Here is a 19942-nt window from a genome sequence, read left to right as displayed (position 1 = left end):
TCGTCGTTATTTAATAATTTTTAAAAACCCGATTCTCAAAATTATCCTCAAAAATGAACAATCTATGAGGATTTTCAAAGATTAAAATGAGCTCTTGCTGATCAAATATGCATTGTAAAAACGTCTCCTAGGTCTCAAATGGTATCTAAAAAAATTCTCCACAATACTACATTCATAGTTCAACTATCATACATTGCCGGTCACCCCCTTAAAAAAAATATTTTCTCCTCCAAACCAACCTTAAACCAAAGAAAACATTCAAACCACTCACGTTACAAACTATTTAAACCCACGCTTTAGTCGTAAATAAGTAATTTTACTTCGCTAATTAAATTAGATTTTTGTATGCGTGAGCTTGAGGCCACATCCCTTAATTTAAAGTTAAAAAAAAACTTAAATTAGATCTAAACTTTTTCATGAAATTGAACAAAATTAGCTTCTTTCCAAGTTTTAAAGTGAAAATAAATATTTAAATTCCAGCGTGGAGGAAATAATGCAAATAAAAAATAAGAGTCCGAGTTTATCACAATGAATATTACAAAAAAAAATAAGGGGAGGAGGCTGAGAGGTGGAAAATAAGAAATATTGTGTATAGACCCCTGTTATGGAATACATTCTTTTTCTTAATTTATCTTTTATCATGTCCTTGTCTATATTTAAATTGTTTACTATGAATTCTGTTCCCCTATTAATAGTATTTTTTTTGATTCGCTGATTCATTTGAAAGAAATCGAGTAAAAGAGTTTCCATCATTTCAAATTACGACAATCAAGTGACAGAACTACGTATTTTGTGGACTTCAGACATGTTTTCCCGGCAGCCTCGCACAATTTAAAATATCTTTTTATTTGAGGGGTTTCATTTTTAAACATTTGAGTTTTTTAGGAACCATAACTCACGGAGTTCCGACGGTAGCTAAACTGGTTCTGCTACGTGACCTTCTACCTGACCCTGCTGCTTCAATCAGGAACAAAACCATCATCGTTAAAATTTAAAATAATTGATAAAAAATTAATCATTAAAATTTAGATAGATTCATTACAAATCTACAACTCCAGTCTTGACTTCGAGATTGGAATGTGGAACCTCTATTGTTCTAACCAGTTCTAACTTTTTTATAAACTGATTGGTTTATGTTTGTCCAGTCTTGTATTATCTCTGTTTGTGTACATTATTATAATCTGATTGGTTTATGTTTGTCTAGACTTGTATTATCTCTGTTTGTGTACATAATTATAATCTGATTGGTTTATGTTTGTCCAGTCTTGTAGTATCTCTGTTTGTGTACATTATTATAATCTGATACGTTTGTCCAGTCTTGTATTATCTCTGTTTGTGTACATTATTATAATCTGATAGGTTCATGTTTGTCCAGTCTTGTATTATTTCTGTTTGTGTACATTATTATAATCTGATTGGTTTATGTTTGTCCAGTCTTGTATTATCTCTGTTGGGAACTGCTGAAGGATCATCAGAGCATCCTCTTGCTACAGCCATTGTGAAATTTGTTCAGGTTCAGCTTTATCAGTATTTGATTAAAACTATGATTCATCCTTTCTTAATTTATAAATATAATTTTTTTAATTTAAAAAAAAAAATTTTTTATCAATACTACCATTCTTCCAGGACTGTTGAAGATAAAAAAATATATCAAAATTAGTTTTCCAACTCCGAGTTTTTCTTTCTGCATGAGTGAAAACCTTTTTTTTTGTCAATAAAGACGATAAAGTGTATTTTTTTAATATCCTAAAAGGTTATCATGTACAATAGGTGTGAATACAACTTGAAAGGAAATTATGCATGTATTCAACGAGAGTAAACCCGTCTTACAGTATAGAGGACATTAGTTAAAACCGTATTTAACAAGAAAAAGAAATATTACATGTAAATTCTCTAATTGTAATTTCACTGAAAACATAAACACTTTTTTAAAAATGTTTTGTCATGACACTGAAAGTTGAATTATCACTACAATGTTTAACACAGCTCACTATAGTTTCAGTAGAAGTCAATATTTCCATTTACTGTCATAGCGCCGATATCTCTAATTTGATAATGAGTTAGATATAAAGATAGATGTTACCGCCATGCAATTACTATTGGTTCAGAATATACACCAAACACATGGCTGAACCCTGATTGGATCAGGCGCTAATGGACTCGGCATACTAAAGTGAGCTGTACTGAATGTAATTACATATACCTTATGTACTTGATAATCTTTTTGTTAACATATCTGATAAAATGGTGCGGACAAGCAGAGGCGCATTATAGAATTGTACTTATAAACCCTGTATTTAATATCCTATTATAATTTAAAATAAAAACTGTGTGAAGCTTCTAATTATTTCCTCCTTTATGCGACATTACGTCAAACCTAGACAAATGTGAATATAAGTTTTTAAAGTTCCAGTCTTCGTTATTCAACTCAATAAATTTTTGAATATTTTTTATCTTGGTTTAGGAATCCCTGAACACGAAGAAGACTGGAAAGGTTTTAGATTTTCAGGTAAAATTTCTATAATATGCCACAAAAGTCCACAAATGCCCGATTCAAAACGGAACCTTTAAAAGCTTTGTCTGATCCGTACTGGAGGATGGGGGGGGGGGAGGGGTGTGTCCCCCAGAAGGATTAGGGTGAAAAGTGTTAAAATTCTCACAATTTGCATCATTTGCTCTACAGCTCAATTAACTATTACAAAGACCCCACTACTGAATTAATAATTTTCTGCTAAAAAACAAGGATTTATTATTATTCCTTGATAAAAAGTGATAAGGGCACCGTTGTCAATCAAACATGCCGCTCTAAAATTGGAGGGTAACTGACTGTACAGTCCCTTTAAGCTAAATACTTCTTTTTCCACATATTTCTGCATTGTTTTCTGTTATCCCCAGTTATATTCAGGCTTCTCCTGGTTGTGGTCTGAGTGCTAAGATTGGAAATATTGACAGCCTAGTGGCAGAGGGGAAACTTAAAACCCAGGTAGAGATAATTAGAAACAAACCTTCCATACACTCTGTTCTTACTCTGCACTTGCTTGTTATTTTAGTTCTGTCAATTCAGGCATCTTTGATAGGGTAAAAAAAGTGACACCAAAAATTAGAAATCCCTTTTTGAAAAAATCATTTTTTTTTAGAAATCAGGGTTAAAACCAAACAACTGTAGCTTTTAGGCTTCATCAAGTTTATTTTGTGTTTTGTTGCCACATCTTTATTAACGTAAGGCTTTGATTTTTTTGTTACCAAATATCTTACTTATACAAAATTTCTACGATTTCTTAAATGTTTTTGTTTTGAAAAAGAACTCCATAGATTAATCCAATGTTGGTGTTATATCTTCAATTACCCTGAATTGCCTGAATTTCCTGAATTGCCTGAATTTCCAAGCAAAAAAACCTAAAATTGAGTTAAGTGCACGCACATAGCAAAATGTGCATGGTTCTAATCTTTTAAAGCTCAGAGAGTTAGTTGAACCAGCTACGACAGGATCAACTGCCTAATATTCTAGAACTATGCGATATATCTGCTCTAATGACTTGCCCCCCCCCCCTCTACCAAATATGGATTATTCAAAATCTCCGAAAGAACGAATTTTAAGAACAATTTGTTCTTTTCAGTTGACACACCAATAGAGGTGTTCTTCAAATTTTCTATTGTACAGCTCAATGGATGCTAAAGAAGGCAAAGAACAATGGAGTTTGTGTCTACGTAATGGGAGATATTTAATGAACAATCCCGGCTCCTCATTATAATTCCAAACTGGATAATGATCTTTCATGTTCTTTTCACCAGAAAACAATAGAATTTCAAGTAAATTATGATGGTAGCCTACGTCAACGGATGCAAGGAACAAAAGAGTGTGTGCTGTGATGTGAGAGAACAAAGCTACTCTCTTCATCAAATAGGAATTCAGATTTAAGAACTGCCAAATTCTGGTTTACAATATCGATTATCCAGCTAACCTAATTTCTGAAAAAAAAGCGTGTTAATTTTCTGTATCTTCATGGCAAGGAGGTTCATTCTTCTCTTTGTTTAACAAAAATCTAGTTATTCAGGGTTTCTAAAGATTTAAAAAACAATATGAGTAATTTTCTTTGTTAAAAACAGTTCAATATTTTTAATACAGCGAGAACCAGAAAACTTTGGAATTTAGAAAGACAAGTTTTAGACAAAATTTATGATTTTTAATAGTCTGCAATGAACAACCCACTTAACAATTAATTTTCATTTTGAAGCTTCTAGTAAAACTATTTGTTATGTAACATCAAATGTACTGAAAGGACCTGAAATGTCGTCTTAATATTCCACAATTTTATGCTTTGTACACTGTACAGTATAAATATTTGGAAATGACTAAAATTATATGTTATCAACTTTGTAAATATGAGAAGGAAGGATTAGGAGAATATTGATCTAGCAGGAGCTAGTGTATCCATTCCTATGTTTAGGTTATCAACTATGTGAATATGAGAAGGAAGGATTAGGAGGATATTGATCTAGCTAGAGCTAGTATATCCACTCCTATGTTTAGGTTATCAACTATGTAAATATGAGGAGGAAGGGTGAAGAGGGTATTGATCTAGCTGGAGCTAGTGTATCCACTCCTATGTTTAGGTTATCAACTATGTGAAAATGAGGAGGAAGGGTGGAGAGGATATTGATCTAGCTAGGGCTAGTGTATCCACTCCTTTGTTTAGGTTATCAACTATGTGAATATGAGAAGGAAGGGTGAAGAGGATATTGATTTAGCAGGAGCTAGTGTATCCACTCATATGCTTCCTAAGATTTTCAATGAGCAAGGTAAGCTTAAAACTTACTTGATGTTGATAAAGCAAAACTTAAATTTTTCTAATTTTCTAAACTGTTAATTTTTATCATAATTTTAAGTTTAGAGGTTTAAATTGTCTTGTCTAATAATTTTTTCAAAAATTTTGTTTTTCTAATGAGAACAAGGAAAACTTGAAGTGTTCTTATTTTATCGAGTGGCATGTCCGATTCACAACTGTTCTCTAAAGAGCTTTGTCTGCTCAATAATGCATGAAATGTCAAGCATTTTGTCCTTGAAAGTTTATTATTTTTAATTATGGTTTCTCAACAAAATAACCTGCCAATGTGTGGATCAGAAACTTTGAAGGAAATTGTCAGGATTAAAAACTTTCTAAGATAAAAAACTAGAAACCCTTCCACATTTTTGATCAGATAACGGGATAAGAAGAGTTTCATGTTGTGATTCTTGAAATTAAGCTATAGTCCTTTACTTTTCTGTCAAGGAATTGAGTCTTAACCACAAACTCGGACTTTCTAATTCCTATATCTTTGCAAACCGATGTCGTAGTTCTTAGATATTTCAATCAAGAAGTCGTAGTTCTTAGATATTTCAATCAAGAATTCTGTCAGATCAAATAATATAAATTTGAAATATCTAAGGTTTACACAATCAAGTTTCAAAGATAAATATACTAGGGATTTTAGAAATTAAATAACTAACACAAAGCATTTTACAACGGTTTTAAATTATATAACCTTGTTCATAGAGGAAATCTTGATAAACCTCTTCCCTCTGGAGAGGGAAAAGAAGGAGGAGAATGAAAAGGACAAGACAAGGAAGGAGGAGGACTACTACAAGGTCCTGGTGGGGAACAGGGAGTGGATGGAACGAAATTTTATTGAGGTAACAAAATCATTTAAAAATATCTTTGACTTGAACAATATGAATCTAAGGTCGAAACTTTTGTTTGAAATGGCGATAATCCGTCGTATCCTTTAAACTTTAAGGTTAAAATTTTTGCCAATTTTTTAAAATCTAACATTTTCTTTCAACCTGACCTGCCACTGGTTAACCTGGGAGGACCCCTGGTTAACGGTGACACGAAGTAGGGCCAGAGAATAGATTTAATACCTATTTCGTGACCAATTTCAAGCCAGCCAGCCTAAATATGTCTTATGTCTTATTATTATCCGAATTTAGGAAATTGAAATATTATTAATGTTCATGAAATATCATTTTAAAGGGACTATTAAATAATTTAATCCTCTATCTAAGGGACTATTGTCATAATGTCTAGTGACTCTCCATTTATAGAGTGGCACGTGCAATTCACAACGATACCCTTCAAACTAAAAGCTTCGTCTCATCATGCATGAATTAGATATCCATTTTTTGTTTAAAACTGTTTTTTTTTCTTCTCATTTTCTTCTTTTTCTCTTTAAAAATGACTTTAAAAGCTAGAAAACCTGGCATTATTGCACAGATTCTGGTTTTAAGGACGACCAACCGATGGGAATCCGACATGCCCCTTTTTAAATGACATGTCACCTAAAATTACTGAGGAATCGGAAGAATATTTATTTTGAACATATTATGCATCTTTTAATATTTTGTTTTACTTTTCATTTCTGCAGCCTGGAGGATTGAAAGCCTGAATTGCGTAAAGAAAAGGGTGTAAGCTATTTTGTGACTTGTAGCAGCAGGAAGATAACTATTGATGTAACATAATTATTTTGTAGGTTCCTGGCCACGTGGATGAACGGCTAAAGCTAGAAGAAGAGTTGGGTAGGACTGCTGTTATTCTAGCTGTTAATAAACAGCTCATTGCTTTAGGTATATTTAAAACTTAAACATTGTTTTTTTTCTATTTTTAAATGTCGTCTTTTTTTCCTGATTACAAAAGTTAATCTTCAATTATGATTTAGTTAAATATCAATTAAAGTAGGTTACATGCAGTATAAAACTAGGGGTGTATATTTCTCGAAAATCGTTATTTCCTGAATACCCCCTCCTCCTCCTCCTTTTTTTCTTTTTTTTTCTTTTCACAAGGCAGGTATATATGTTTGCGCGGAACGACAAACAAATTTTATGGGCTTTATTCGCTAAATGGGGGGGGGGAGATTTTATTGAATTTTATTTCGGTATAAAGGATCAAAAAGTATCAAACAGAATGAAAAAACTTGCGGAGGGCCAGGGCGGGTATATGTAAGTTTATCATTTTATTATTCTACAATTTATTAAAGATTTTTTAAGAAGATATACATGAAAAAAAAATAAAAAGGCTTTTTAGAATTTACAGTTTTACACGTGTTACATTGTTAATCAATTAATTCTTACATATGTCTCACGTTTTCTCTCATTATTCTAAGTCTCCACTCTCGTTAAAACGATGGTTCAGGTTTTTAATTGGCAGTTCTACCCCTGCGTTTAGCGAGAGAGAGAAGGCATACTGCATTAATTTGTCGCCCGAATCGCAAATGACGTCATAAACACTACTTCGCGGCAGTGCGCTTACATATTATTCGCCCGGACCGTATCGTTGTTAGTTTTTGGCGTAAACTATATTGTACCATTTTTTTTATTTAGTTGGTATAGCGGATACAGTTAAACCTGAGGCTGCCCTCACAGTTTACTGTCTGAAGAAGCGAGGTCTTGATGTTATACTACTAACTGGAGATAACAGGTATAGGACATCATTTTGATCAGGGGTGTACACATTGATTCCGTAGAATGTACAAGGTGCCTAAAAAAAACGGGGAATAAGGGTCTACAAACTCTCGTTCATAATCGGATTTTCAAGATTGATGCCAATTTATATATCTACGTACAATTACCGATTCAGTGGGTCTAATTTTAGGCTTGTAGATCTAAAAATTACAATTTATGGGCTCATGAAGTATCCAACTGGAGTGGTAAATTTGGTAAAAATATAAATAATCTCTGTTTGCACAACTTTGTACAAGGGTCTACAAACTTGTTTGTAAACGGATTTTCAAGATTAAGACTTGTAGATTTAAAAATAACATTTTGATAGGCTCCTAAAGTTTCCAACTGGAGCGAGTAAAAAGTAAAAGATAATCTCCGTTTGTACAATTTTGTATTCAATGTCAGGTTACAGTTTATTACAATTTAGTGTAACCAGTATGAACTCAATAGCTTGGAATAAGGATAGGTTCATTGATGTAACCCCTTCAGTTCTAATACGGATCCGGAGCTAAGCTCAGATTGGATAGTTATAGCTAATCTCAGATTGGATAGTTATAGCTAATCTCAGATTTTAAGTAGTCATTCTTATTAGCTTTTGTACACAGCTATAGGTCTGACGGTAAGTAGGATGGATAATAAACCGCCTCGTGTAAAGGTATTCAGATATTTTATCCGTTAAAAGATGCTATCCTAGGAAACATGTTTCAAGCGCGTGATTCAAAACACGCGGGAAATCCAAGCCAACGTTGACCCCGAGTTCTATTTACACTCAAGCCAAAAGGCTTGATCCACGGGGCATGATGAATAAAATTTGCCAGGCTTAAGTCGAAATTGAGGAAGGTTAATCCGTCACATGAGGCGGAAGAAAGGCGGAGAGTCTGCCAGATAGATCCGGCTCTATTCAAATCAATAGTATCAAACATGCTCTGTTTTTTCATACTGTAAACACATTTTTTAAGCAACGCACCAAGCTTATTTTTCGCCTAAATATCACCAATTGATATCTATATATAAAGCTGTAATCTCTGTTTGTCTGTTTGTTTGTATGTCCGATCATAATTCCGGAACCCTTTGATCGATCCATCTAAAACTTTGATTGGGGCACTCGGGAGAACCACGGAAATGTTCTCAGCTTGGTTTTGAGATTCTAAGTTGAGTAGGTCCACTTCCATTGGGGAAAAGCTAAAATCGAAATTTACGACCAAGCGTGGGGTAAACGGCGGGAGTAACTATACGTACCCTGGCCAACGCTGGGTCCTCAAACTAGTGAAGATAAAGTTAGACTTATAATGTAAACTCTAAGATAAGACATAAAATGTCAACTTTGTTATTTTTAATCCTCTCAAGTAGGAAAATTAAAAATGTTACTTGTCATATTATGCATACTTTAGTGTCTGAATAAGAAAAAGGGAAAATTGAAAATTAAACAGAAAATTAATTAAGTTGTAAGGAAAGTATGTTGGGAAATTGTAAGTTTAAATGTAGTTTACAAATAAATCTTCAAATTAATATTTAGTTTATTTGATTATTAAAATGTAAAATATTATTTTATGCAGCTAATTATTGCAGACATTTTCTGCTCTAATCAATTCTTAAAAGTTTTTGATTTTTAATAGTAAGCTTTAAAAAAATAACGAAAAAACAAATAATTATTTTCTTTCAATGTTTGTTGATTTTAATTTTTTTTATTCCCTAATAAGCAAATAATATAAACGACTGAATAATTTTAAAGATAATGATGATAATGATGATAATGTTGATAATGATGATAATGATGATAATGATGATAATAATGATGAAAATGATGATAATGATGATAATGATGATAATAATGATAATGATGATAATGATGATAATGATGACAATGATGATAATGATGATAATGATGATAATGATGATAATGATGATAATGATGATAATGATGATAATGATGATAATGATGATAATGATGATAATTAAGAAATCATAATGTATCCTTACCCGGGCTTACCTAAATATGACCTTGTATCATTTAGCTAGGAAGGTGCTGACAGGCGTGACGTTTAACTCCATTCGTTGTTTTAGGGTTGTCATAATGAGTAAATAAAAGAGATGGAGTGAAGAATAGAAGGGAGGGGCGAGGGGAGGGGGGTCAAAAGCTTAAATTGTTCTAATTAAAAGTTTCAAATTAAAAGGTTAATTAAATTCCGAATTTATTTGAATAGTTGAGTTTGAGATTCTCCGAATAGATGCACTAATTAATTGTTCACAAGTTTTGGTTTTGCAGGGATTCCTATAATTATTTTAGAATATGATTTAGTATTATAATTAATGTAAGGGGAACTGTAAGCGTAATGTCATGTGATCTCCATGCAAATATGGCAATGCCAGATTTACAAAGGTACCCTTGAAACCTTTACCTGATCAAAAATGTGGATGATAACGTCGTTTTTCTGATTCAACGTGTTTATTTCTGTGAGTTTCTCCATGGCTTCTTATATTCAAGGAATGCACAAGTCACTTTATCAGAGAAATTGCGAATGAAAAGAAACAGCTTAAATGAATTGATATCTAACTCATACTTGATCAGACAAAGCTTTCAAGGGTACCGTGGTAAATCGAACATTGCCATCTTTGCATTCAAGCTTTATTTGAAATTATGCTGATACTCCCTTTAAAGGTTGCTATGGTTGGAGATGGAGTCAATGATTCCCCAGCCCTAGCTCAAGCTGATATAGGTAATCAAAAGAACCTTGGAATAAAGAAAATAAAAAATTACAAAACAAAATAACAGTGCCTAGGATCCTTTTCATTTTCATGCGGATCCGGATTCGTCGTGGATATAATGAATCGAAGTCATAAACATTTCTTAAAGATTTATTTCGCTTTTTTATGCTAAACCATTCAGAGTTAAAGTTAGTACATTTTTAATTATCTATTTTTTAACAGTTCACATATGGGATTTGAGAGCAAAGTTTTTTTTACGATCTGATGATCCATGTTTCCGCATATTTTGCGAATCCGGGAGCATACATGTTGCGGATCCAACAGATTCTGATCCTAAGCACTGCAAAATAAGTTCATTTGTTTTATTGTTTAACTGAAAGTTTGTTGGGTAATCAAATATGAACCAGATGAATGCGTGATGAAAACTGTTTACGTCCTGTTATTTAATAAAGGCGTTTTTTACATAATTTAGCATAGTCTTTGGTTTTCGTTATTACAAGCTTGATTAAACTCAGTTACAGGGTTTTAGAAAAGTTTTATGAAATCACTTTTCTCTTAAGGATGAATATAAGAAAAAATTGCACATTCATACTTTTTGATTGAGCAACGAATTATACATCAAAAAAAAATTTTATCTACTATTTATCCGATCTTTTGCATAACAAATTGGCGTACCTTAAATGGAAATTATAACTGTAAAATGTATTAAAATAATTACCAACTGGCCGTACTTTAGATTTGATATAAATATATAACTGTTTGATTAGGGGGTTTTGGAAAGTCTGATTTTTTATAATTAGTCTTAGATTAGATTTGATAAGTTTTAATAAAGTAGATTCAGCGTTAATAAATAAATAAAGACACTAAGAACTAAGTAAAAAAATGAAGGATAAGTTTAAACTACTAATTGTATTCCTTGTAGGGATTGCTATTGGAAGTGGAACAGATGTTGCAGTTGAAGCAGCTGATGTTGTTCTCATCAGGTAGATTATGCTGTACACTGTACACTGTGCACTGTACACTACACTTCATTTCATTGTAAACTGTACACTTGAGTTGTTATGAAACTCCAATGATAGCTGTAGGATGGACCTCTGTTTGTCTTTGTGGGATTGGGAAAAGAGAAAAAACTTATTATATTATTATTCCAAACTGGAGTGCTCTGATAAATAATTAAGAAACACTAAAAGGATGTTTACTTTGGTCTGATACTTATCATTGTATGATTTATCAGGGTTTCCCTTTAGTGGGGCTTCATAGTGTAAATGTAATTCAAATGATCATTAATGAAAGAGATTTTCTATTCCAAATTTTTGAAGCTAAAAATTAAAATTATTTTCAATTGCGGGTTCTGTGAGGAAAGATTGTCAACTACCAATCCGAAAAAATAATGCTGAGGCCGAATTTAAAGAATTTTAGCTGTGGATTAAATTTGAGACGCGACTCAAATATGGTTGGTTCCACTTGAAGTTGTAATTAATGTTTCAAGATTTAAGCCGTTGCTCAATTAACACCGGTTTTTTAGCGGATTTGAGAACTTTCCACAAATATTTTCATATATTTTTATTGATAAGCGTGAGATTTATTTTTAACTGATTCTATAAAGTAAAAATAAATTTTTGTTAGGAAAAGATTTTTCTTAAATATTTAAAATCTTGTATTTTTTACATATATTTCATATTGTTTTTTTAAATATTTTTTCAAATTTTTTTCCACGGCCAAAGCCGGGCCCTTTAGCTAGTATTCCATATAATGATCAGGCTAAAATGATTTTTTTTTTGCATATTTTCCATATACAAGAAAACTACCAAGCTCTAGAATGATCAACTTAGGAAGGAAGGAGAAGTTGTTTGACTTCAAGAATATAATATTAAGAAAGAAAAGATTTATGTTCTGGAGTAATTAATTAAAGATTAAAAGAAAATTTTTCAATTGGGAGAACTTGTAAAAAATTGAATAGCATTTTTACTATAAAAGTTCACTGAAAACCTCCACCGCCATAGTTGTATAGAAAGAGATGTAAGGTTTTGAAGCAAACTCTGTCCCTGAATTAGGATTCTGTCTTAATCAAGTATTTGGTTTTTGTAAATTGTTAGGTTACATTTAAAAAAGTAAACTAACTAAGAGGGACTGGTAGGCCAGAGAACCTACACATAGACCCCTGATCCTAAATACTGCTGACCATGAAGGAAGATATCTATGCTCTCCTAGTCCTCCTAGTTACCTCATTATACCTTTTAAGTGACTATTCCCCATTGGGTGATCATATATTTTATACTAGGCTTTTAGGGTGCTTCGCACCCATCTTCTATTTAAATTGAGAACATGTTCTTTTTGTTAACATTTTAAAACAAAGAAGAAAATTTTAAAATTCGCGGATTTTCAAGAATTTAAATTTTTTTATAAAATTAAAAACCTTTAAAACACATTTTTTAAAAAATTTTATCATTCATAAACCTTCCCTGTGGTCACGTGATGTCCCACAAAAAATTTGGGCCCGATCGGTTCATCCGTTTTGACGTTTATTGGAGACAGACAGACAAGCCAAATTTATAAAACTAAAAACCTTTAAAACACATTTAAAAATTTTTTTTATCATTCATAAACCTTCCCTGGGGTCACGTGATGTCCCACAAAAAATTTGGGCCCGATCGGTTCAGCCGTTTTGACGTTTATTGGATACAAATAAACACCCAGACAAGCCAAATTTATATATAGAAGAAGAATTCGTATTTAGGAATGATCTGCTTGATGTAGTTGCCTGCTTGGATCTGTCCCGTAAAACAGTTTCTAGAATTTGGTTGAACTTCATGTTCGCTTCAGTTTATAATCTTATTGGTATTCCTGTAGCAGCAGGAGTATTCTCACCCTGGCAGGTTAGTTCAAAGAAAAACCTCAACCTCTTATCACAATGTGTAAAACATCTGACGAAAAATAATTATTAAATCTGCTATTGAAAACCCAATAAGATAACGTAACAAATGGAAATTGTTAAATAAGGCTAGGTTTTTTTAAAGATCAAACTTTTTTTAACAAAATATTTTTACAAAATAAAATAGTTTTCTTTCTTCTTGTGTTATGTTGTCGTCCTTTTTTTCGGTGTTTTGAAAAAAATGTATGGTTGCTGTCTTTGCACCATATTTTATTCGGTTTAGTGTTCTTTCTTTTACTCATTTTCCCTCAGTTGTTTTACTTCTGTACTAGGGTTTGAAGTAGCAATGCTGATGGCAATCTTTTTTTAATAATCAACTTTGGGCATTGGCACTTTCAAGTATGAATGAAAATGATTTGTTTTGAATCCGTTTGAATGAGATAATCGGAAAATAAATCGATAATGGAAAGTAGTTCTATATTAAAGCCAAATAGTGCACATAAAAAGAAGTTTGAATATATATATACAGTGAAACCCTTAATAACGAATACATCTGAAGAATTTATCAAATGTCGTCTTGACAAATTTTCAATTAGTTTATACTATAAACGTAAATTTCAGTATTTGCGAACATAAATAAATAGCCATGAATATGCGGGAACAGTTTTTAAGAGTTCCATATAATCATTTAATTAAAAAACTAGAACTGCAACATTCCATCATCAGAAAGTGAAGAATAAGACATTTGATGAATTCTTTCGATTTATTCGTTATTAAGGGTTTCACTGTACACCAATATCTTGTTAATTTTATCATCCTGGGTAGGAAACCATTAAGCATGAGTTGTATTGCGTGAATAAACGTCACGTTTGTTTAGATAAAACTTCAACCCTGGATAGGAAGTGGTGCAATGGCTCTGTCATCTGTATCTGTAGTTGTCTCTTCTCTACTGTTGAAGCTATATAAGAAACCAACAAGACAAGAGCTGGATACTGTAGAGTTTAAAAAATATATGCAGGTAGGCTACTATACTAACTTCTAACTAACCAAATTAAACTTATTTCTTAACATTGAAGTCTATATGGTTTAAAGGTACATCCAAAAAAACGTCCTTCGAAGTTTTATTTTGTTTTAAAATCGATTTTAGGAAAAATAATTGAACTCATCCCTCCCTAGACAGCTCCTGTAAACACCTCTGTTATTGTTGAGATTTTTTTTTCACATGATTATCATTTCTTAATGGGACTGTAAAGGAAAAATGAAAGGGGGTATAGGCTGAAACCTAAGAATCTCATGAGTTGATTGAGACCTATGAGACATCTATCTGATGTTCCCGTCTTGGGAAATTGATACAAAACTGTGTCAAAATTATACCAAAAAGATTGTGTATAAGATTCGAAGTATTTAACTGATAATTTTTAACAAATATGCAACCAATCTGAAAACGACGATATCCCAGAGGAGCCTGAGAATCTCAGGTTGGCTCCCATTATTATTTGAGTTTAATAATAATTCATTTGTAATAGATATTTATAATTGATAATATTATTTATACGTCCGTGTCACCAAAACTCCAACTAATGACAGTGCAGTATTATTGTCACGTGACTCAGTCTGAATCACGTGACCAGTATACTCCACTGTTATTGAGGGAGTTATGGTCACTTGATTCGGACGTATATCTTACAAATATACGTTTTGGTGTAATTTTGACACAGTTTATGTCCATTTCTCGAGACAGGAACATCAAATAGTTGTCTTACAGGTCTCATTTGACTCCTGAGATTCTCAGGTTTCAGCCTATACCCCCTTTTATTTTTCCCTTACAGTCCCTTTTACGCATATTTTGTGACTTCACAACTAGGCGTTTTTTAGTATTTTTACATTTTTGCGGCTCTGCATTTGACAAGAATCTAAATGATTATCATAGTCCATATCTTTGATGTACTTTTGTTAAATAATGTTTACTTTGACAAGATATTAACTAAAAAAGTCGGCTGTCATGATATTTACTGGATCAAAGAAAAAGTCCCGAACAGACTCGGCAATACATGTGTGGGTAAAATTATCTAGGCTGGGGATGGAGAGACTTTAAGTATTCATACTGGAGACGATTTGGAGGTGGAGATTAAACCTAGGAGAAGATTCTTCTCATTTTCAAAACTATCCAAGAGCCCCAGCCCCAGGTAGGTTTTAAACTTTATGCCATTGGACTATATTCATATCTCTCTCTCTCCTTATCAAACACGTGCTTGGAAACTCAGCTTTTGCTGGAAACTAATATTTCGCTGGAAAAGTCCTAAATTTTTTTTTAGAACTTTTGAATCTTGAGCCAAGGATATTTCCGTGGTTCTACTGAGTTTTTCAATCAAAATTTGAGGCAAATCGGTCAAGGAGTTAATGAGTTATGATCGGACATCCAAGTAAGCAGACTGACAACCAAAAACGGAGTTAAATATTGTATATATAAATATATATTTATACATTATTTTTGTAATAATACTAAATAACCAAACTCACTTAAAAAAAATAATGCAATTTTATGAATTTGTAATTTTGCAACTAAAATATATTGATAAACATCTATTCAAACTTTAATTCAATTCATTCATTACTCTTCAAAAGAGTAATGACGAACTCCTGATGATGCCAAAGTTTTTGGCGAAATATATTGAGAAGAAAATGATATAATTCTAGTGCTAGAGAGTAGGGTTGAGATTTGTTTAAAAACTATCTAAAACTTTAATTAAATTAATTTAAAGTTGTTTTTTTCATTATTTATTTTCATTAGAAAACATATAATTTACTTATGAGGAGTCAATAATACCAGAGCTGAAAACTTAAGTATAGGATATCCTTAATCCCGATTGCTTAATCTGAATATCCAATGTACACACTTTTGATTTTCTTCTTAATCCTCTTTCTTGAATATCCCTACTGTATAAGAGTTACGTTTGAATACAATTATAGATACAATGCTTTATCGATTGGACTAAAGTCAGCTATTCCCAAGTCGACTTTTAGAGCATTTAAACAAATATAAATTTAATCATGCTAATATGAACAGAGCTGAAAACTTTAGAATGAAATATCCAATTGGAAGATAAAGTTGCTTCTCTGGAGTTTAAATTCATGTGGAGAACAAGCAATATTTAAACTGGATATTAAGAAAAAGAGTGGTTTAAGCCTTAATCCTGATATCCACCATTCTAAAGTTTTCAGCTCTGATTAAAAAATACATATCTATATATAAATTTGGCTTGTCTGTCTGTTTGTCTGTCTGTCTGTCTGTCTGTTTGTATCCAATAAACGTCAAAACGGCTGAACCGATCGGGCCCAATTTTTTTGTGGGACATCTAGGGACCCCAGGGAAGGTTTATGAATGATTGAAATTTTAAATATTTGTCTCCATCAAAATTCGATCTTCATTAAATTTTTGAAAATTTTGAAAATCCACTAAATTTTTTGTGAAAATCCTCGAATTATTTTTGTTTTGTTTTACGATGTACACAAAGAGAACATGTTCACAATTAATTTAGAAGATGGGCGCGAAGCGCCCTATAAGGCTAGTTTTATTTCATTTGAGGACTATAGCCATTTTGAACGTTAGTGTTAATAAACATAATTATCCAAAACTTACTTTTGTTAAATCGATCATTAGTTTGATTGATATGAAACCATCAACACCAGAAATATGCAAACCGGGTTTTTCAAAGTTAAAGAGCGCATCTTTAATCTATAGAAGTTAATCCAAAGACTAAATTAGCGTTAATCTCGATATCCAGCATTCCAAAGTTTTCGGCTCTGTCCCTTCAAATGGTGAAGCTTTCATCCCTTTCCTTGAAAAAGGTTATACCCTCATGTTTTGTTAGATCAAATACTATTTTAATAAGGTTACTAGTCTCTTTTAACAAATCTCGTTAAAGTGCCGTTAGCTGCATCACTCCGCCTACTGGCATTACGCTGAAATTGAAGCATGAGTTTGATAGTTTACTTTACTTCAACTATTTCTGGAAGCTTGAAACTAATTAGTGAACTTCTCAACTCTGACTTTGACATCGTCAAAATTTCTAATTTCTAATCAAATAGATTTTTTTCAGACAATTATTGTTAGATTATTTGTTTTAGTTTAATTGTTGGCTTTATCCTTGGTTATTTATTTTGATATTACAACCAATTCTTCAGTTTTCAAGAGTCTTTATTGTGGTTTAATTACCCCTTAGTCGTGACATTATATATAGTTCAAATCCGCAATTGAATTCCTAGGCTTAGCCAGGACTGGGCACATTCAGACCATTAAAAATAATTTGTTAACAGTTGGTTAAAATAAATGGAACAGATCAACTTTTTCGTTGGTTCGTTCTTTGTTAAGAACTGAATATTTCGGGTTAATGATTTAATCTGTTATTTCTTGAAGTAAGCGTTTGTTAATGGCTTCCAAGTAGGGAATAAAGCACCACGGGATATCAAAAAGCAATTAACTTTAGTTGGAAGTATTCAAATGTTGGAGATTAAAGCTTTATCCCTAGATTTATAACACAAGTTGAATATATTTTTGACCTTTTTTGCGATGTTGATGTTTATGTGTAAGATCAAAGCTGATATTGATAATTTATATTTACTTCAGGGGTGGGAAACGTGGCCTACTGGAATCCCTAGAGTCTGCAGGCAGTGATGAGGAGGAAACCGGTTTTAATCCAGTCTAGGATCATACTGTACAATCAGTGTGTAAACTGTACTCTGTTCAAGTTAAACCGGTTTTAATCCAGTCTAGGATCATACTGTACATTCAGTGTGTACACTGTACTCTGTTTAAGTTAAACCGGGTTTAAACCATTTTTGGGTCACACTGTACATTTAGTGTGTACTCTGTACACCTGGTTTTAAACCAGTCTTGGTTTATACTGTACACTGTACTGGTCAACTCATCTTTAGAAGAAACCCGTTAAATCCAGTTTGCATTCTGAGAAATCATATCAGTGGTTTTACAGAAATTTTTTAACATGGATAAATCCTAATTCCAATAATGCATCATATAAGTTGGAAAAAAATATTTATTACAAAAAGTGTATTAAATCTGTTTCATTTTATTATATTTACTGGATGTCACTAATATTATATAAAATGTTCAAAATTGTTCAAATTGGAAGAAAGAAAAAATTTGTTCTTGTCGTACACGTACTGTGGTAATGTAAGAATGACCCAGTAATTTTGAAGCACATACAAAACATATTTTCACAAAAAAACATTAAAACAACTCTAATCAAAATATAAAACATCAGCACTAAAACATATCCAGTACATAACACTTTAAACCAAATCGTAAATAATGTTTACTTCAATAAAATTGTTTAGATGTGAGTAGGGTTGAGATGATATTCGAGAAAAAAATTCCTGTAAATTTTTTTATAAAATATTCGAATGTGAAAATAAAAATCAGGGAGTTTCAACAACTTGGGTTTAAAATGTTACATTTGATACTTTTTGTGCTTGAGATGTTTTGTGTTTGCGGAAGGAATGAAACCGGTATCAAACCTCAAATTTGGTCTGAGCTCGACGTTAGACTGATAAGACCTAGAAGGGATTATGACACGGTTAGAAAGGTTGGTTACTCACGATGTGCTCCAATGCACGGAAAATGTTGTCTCCTAAACACAGATAGAATCCTCATATGACGTCACGCTCACCTCTATAATCAGTTACGTCATGTGAGGATTCTGCTAAGGAGACGACATTTTCCGTACATTGGAGAGCATCCAGAGTAACCAACCTCTATAGCATACCCAGGCTAGGTCAAGGAGCTATTGGACACTCCCTGGCTTCCTTAATAAAATACAATTGAATTGAATTAATATGTTATTTATGAGAGATATTTTTATTGTTTTGAAATCAATATGTTTCTGTATGATATGTTTTGTATGGCATCCGTAATTATTGGCTCTGAGCGCAAGAAATGGGGTTTAACGTATTCACAAGAAATGGGATTTACTTTATTTTCTTTTTAGTTTTATTGATAAACCTTTTACCTTTTCTAAAATCTTTGATGTTAAAGTTTTAGATTTCTTGCCTCAGAGCGTACAAAACTTACCAAAGACACTAGAGCTATACCCATGATTTTAATATGTATCCTTAATTTACTTTTTTTGTTTAGTATCTTATTTTACTCAATTAAAAAGCACAGTATTTATGTTCAAATTGCTAAGTGAATTAAAGTATTTATGTGTTCTCTGTCTAGTTCTCCAACTAAATTGTATTTTTTTCTTTAAAAATTTGCGTATTTTTTCTTATTCCGTCCTAGGCAACAAAGCTGATAACTTTAATGGTTCATCTACTTAAAAACTATTTTGTACCACTGAAGAAAAGAATTCTAATATTTGTTATGTTTATGTTTGCCAAGTGGACTCCAAAACATTATCTGGATTTGGCGTCATAATAGAACAGACTGATTAAATAAATATATGTTATTATTCAATCAAACTCGTAGAATAACAACAATAAATATTGTTTATTAATCCAAAGTTGTCGTATGTTTTTACTTACACAAGCACTCAGTCAGGGTGTTTCTGCATAAATTTTATCAAAAAGAATCGAAAGTTCAACAAGAGTTGTTTAAGTGTATAGCCGTTGTAATTTATATACTCTGTATTCACACTTTTTATTGTTTGTCAGATTTGTATACAGTTTGTTATTGTACTGTCGAGTGTACATGTTTAAATATTAGTGATAAAGCATCAATGTTCTTTTTATGCTCATGCACATTGCACATGCGTGTCTGCAGAACAGTGTTCAAATATGGTGCAATTCAATTTTTTAATCACACAATTTTATCCTGAAGTATATTTACTTAAATATTATTGAGATTTGTTTTCAATGATGATGTGTAACTCAGT

At 32.1% G+C, this 19942-nt stretch overlaps 1 protein-coding gene across 1 annotated transcript in view; it reads left to right on the top strand.

Annotated features, from left to right (window-relative positions):
• LOC111705515 (copper-transporting ATPase 1) overlaps positions 1-19906 on the top strand; it is a 46386-nt gene extending 26480 nt beyond the window's left edge. The window contains exons 28-41 of the mRNA XM_023478094.1: positions 886-967; positions 1435-1513; positions 2465-2509; positions 2906-2983; positions 4698-4800; positions 5535-5671; positions 6508-6601; positions 7355-7455; positions 10074-10191; positions 11103-11163; positions 12918-13056; positions 13930-14070; positions 15126-15238; positions 17680-19906. Coding sequence (XP_023333862.1) covers positions 886-967; positions 1435-1513; positions 2465-2509; positions 2906-2983; positions 4698-4800; positions 5535-5671; positions 6508-6601; positions 7355-7455; positions 10074-10191; positions 11103-11163; positions 12918-13056; positions 13930-14070; positions 15126-15238; positions 17680-17758 — 1370 coding nt within the window. The 3' untranslated portion in view covers positions 17759-19906. The remainder of the gene's footprint in view (positions 1-885; positions 968-1434; positions 1514-2464; positions 2510-2905; positions 2984-4697; positions 4801-5534; positions 5672-6507; positions 6602-7354; positions 7456-10073; positions 10192-11102; positions 11164-12917; positions 13057-13929; positions 14071-15125; positions 15239-17679) is intronic.
• The last annotated feature ends 36 nt before the right edge of the window (positions 19907-19942 follow it).

The sequence above is a fragment of the Eurytemora carolleeae genome, unplaced genomic scaffold (genome assembly GCF_000591075.1).
Source record: "Eurytemora carolleeae unplaced genomic scaffold, Eaff_2.0 scaffold671, whole genome shotgun sequence".
NCBI classification, from domain to species: domain Eukaryota; kingdom Metazoa; phylum Arthropoda; class Copepoda; order Calanoida; family Temoridae; genus Eurytemora; species Eurytemora carolleeae.
Note: the sequence above shows the minus strand (reverse complement) of the source record. Positions and strands in the feature narration are given on the sequence as shown.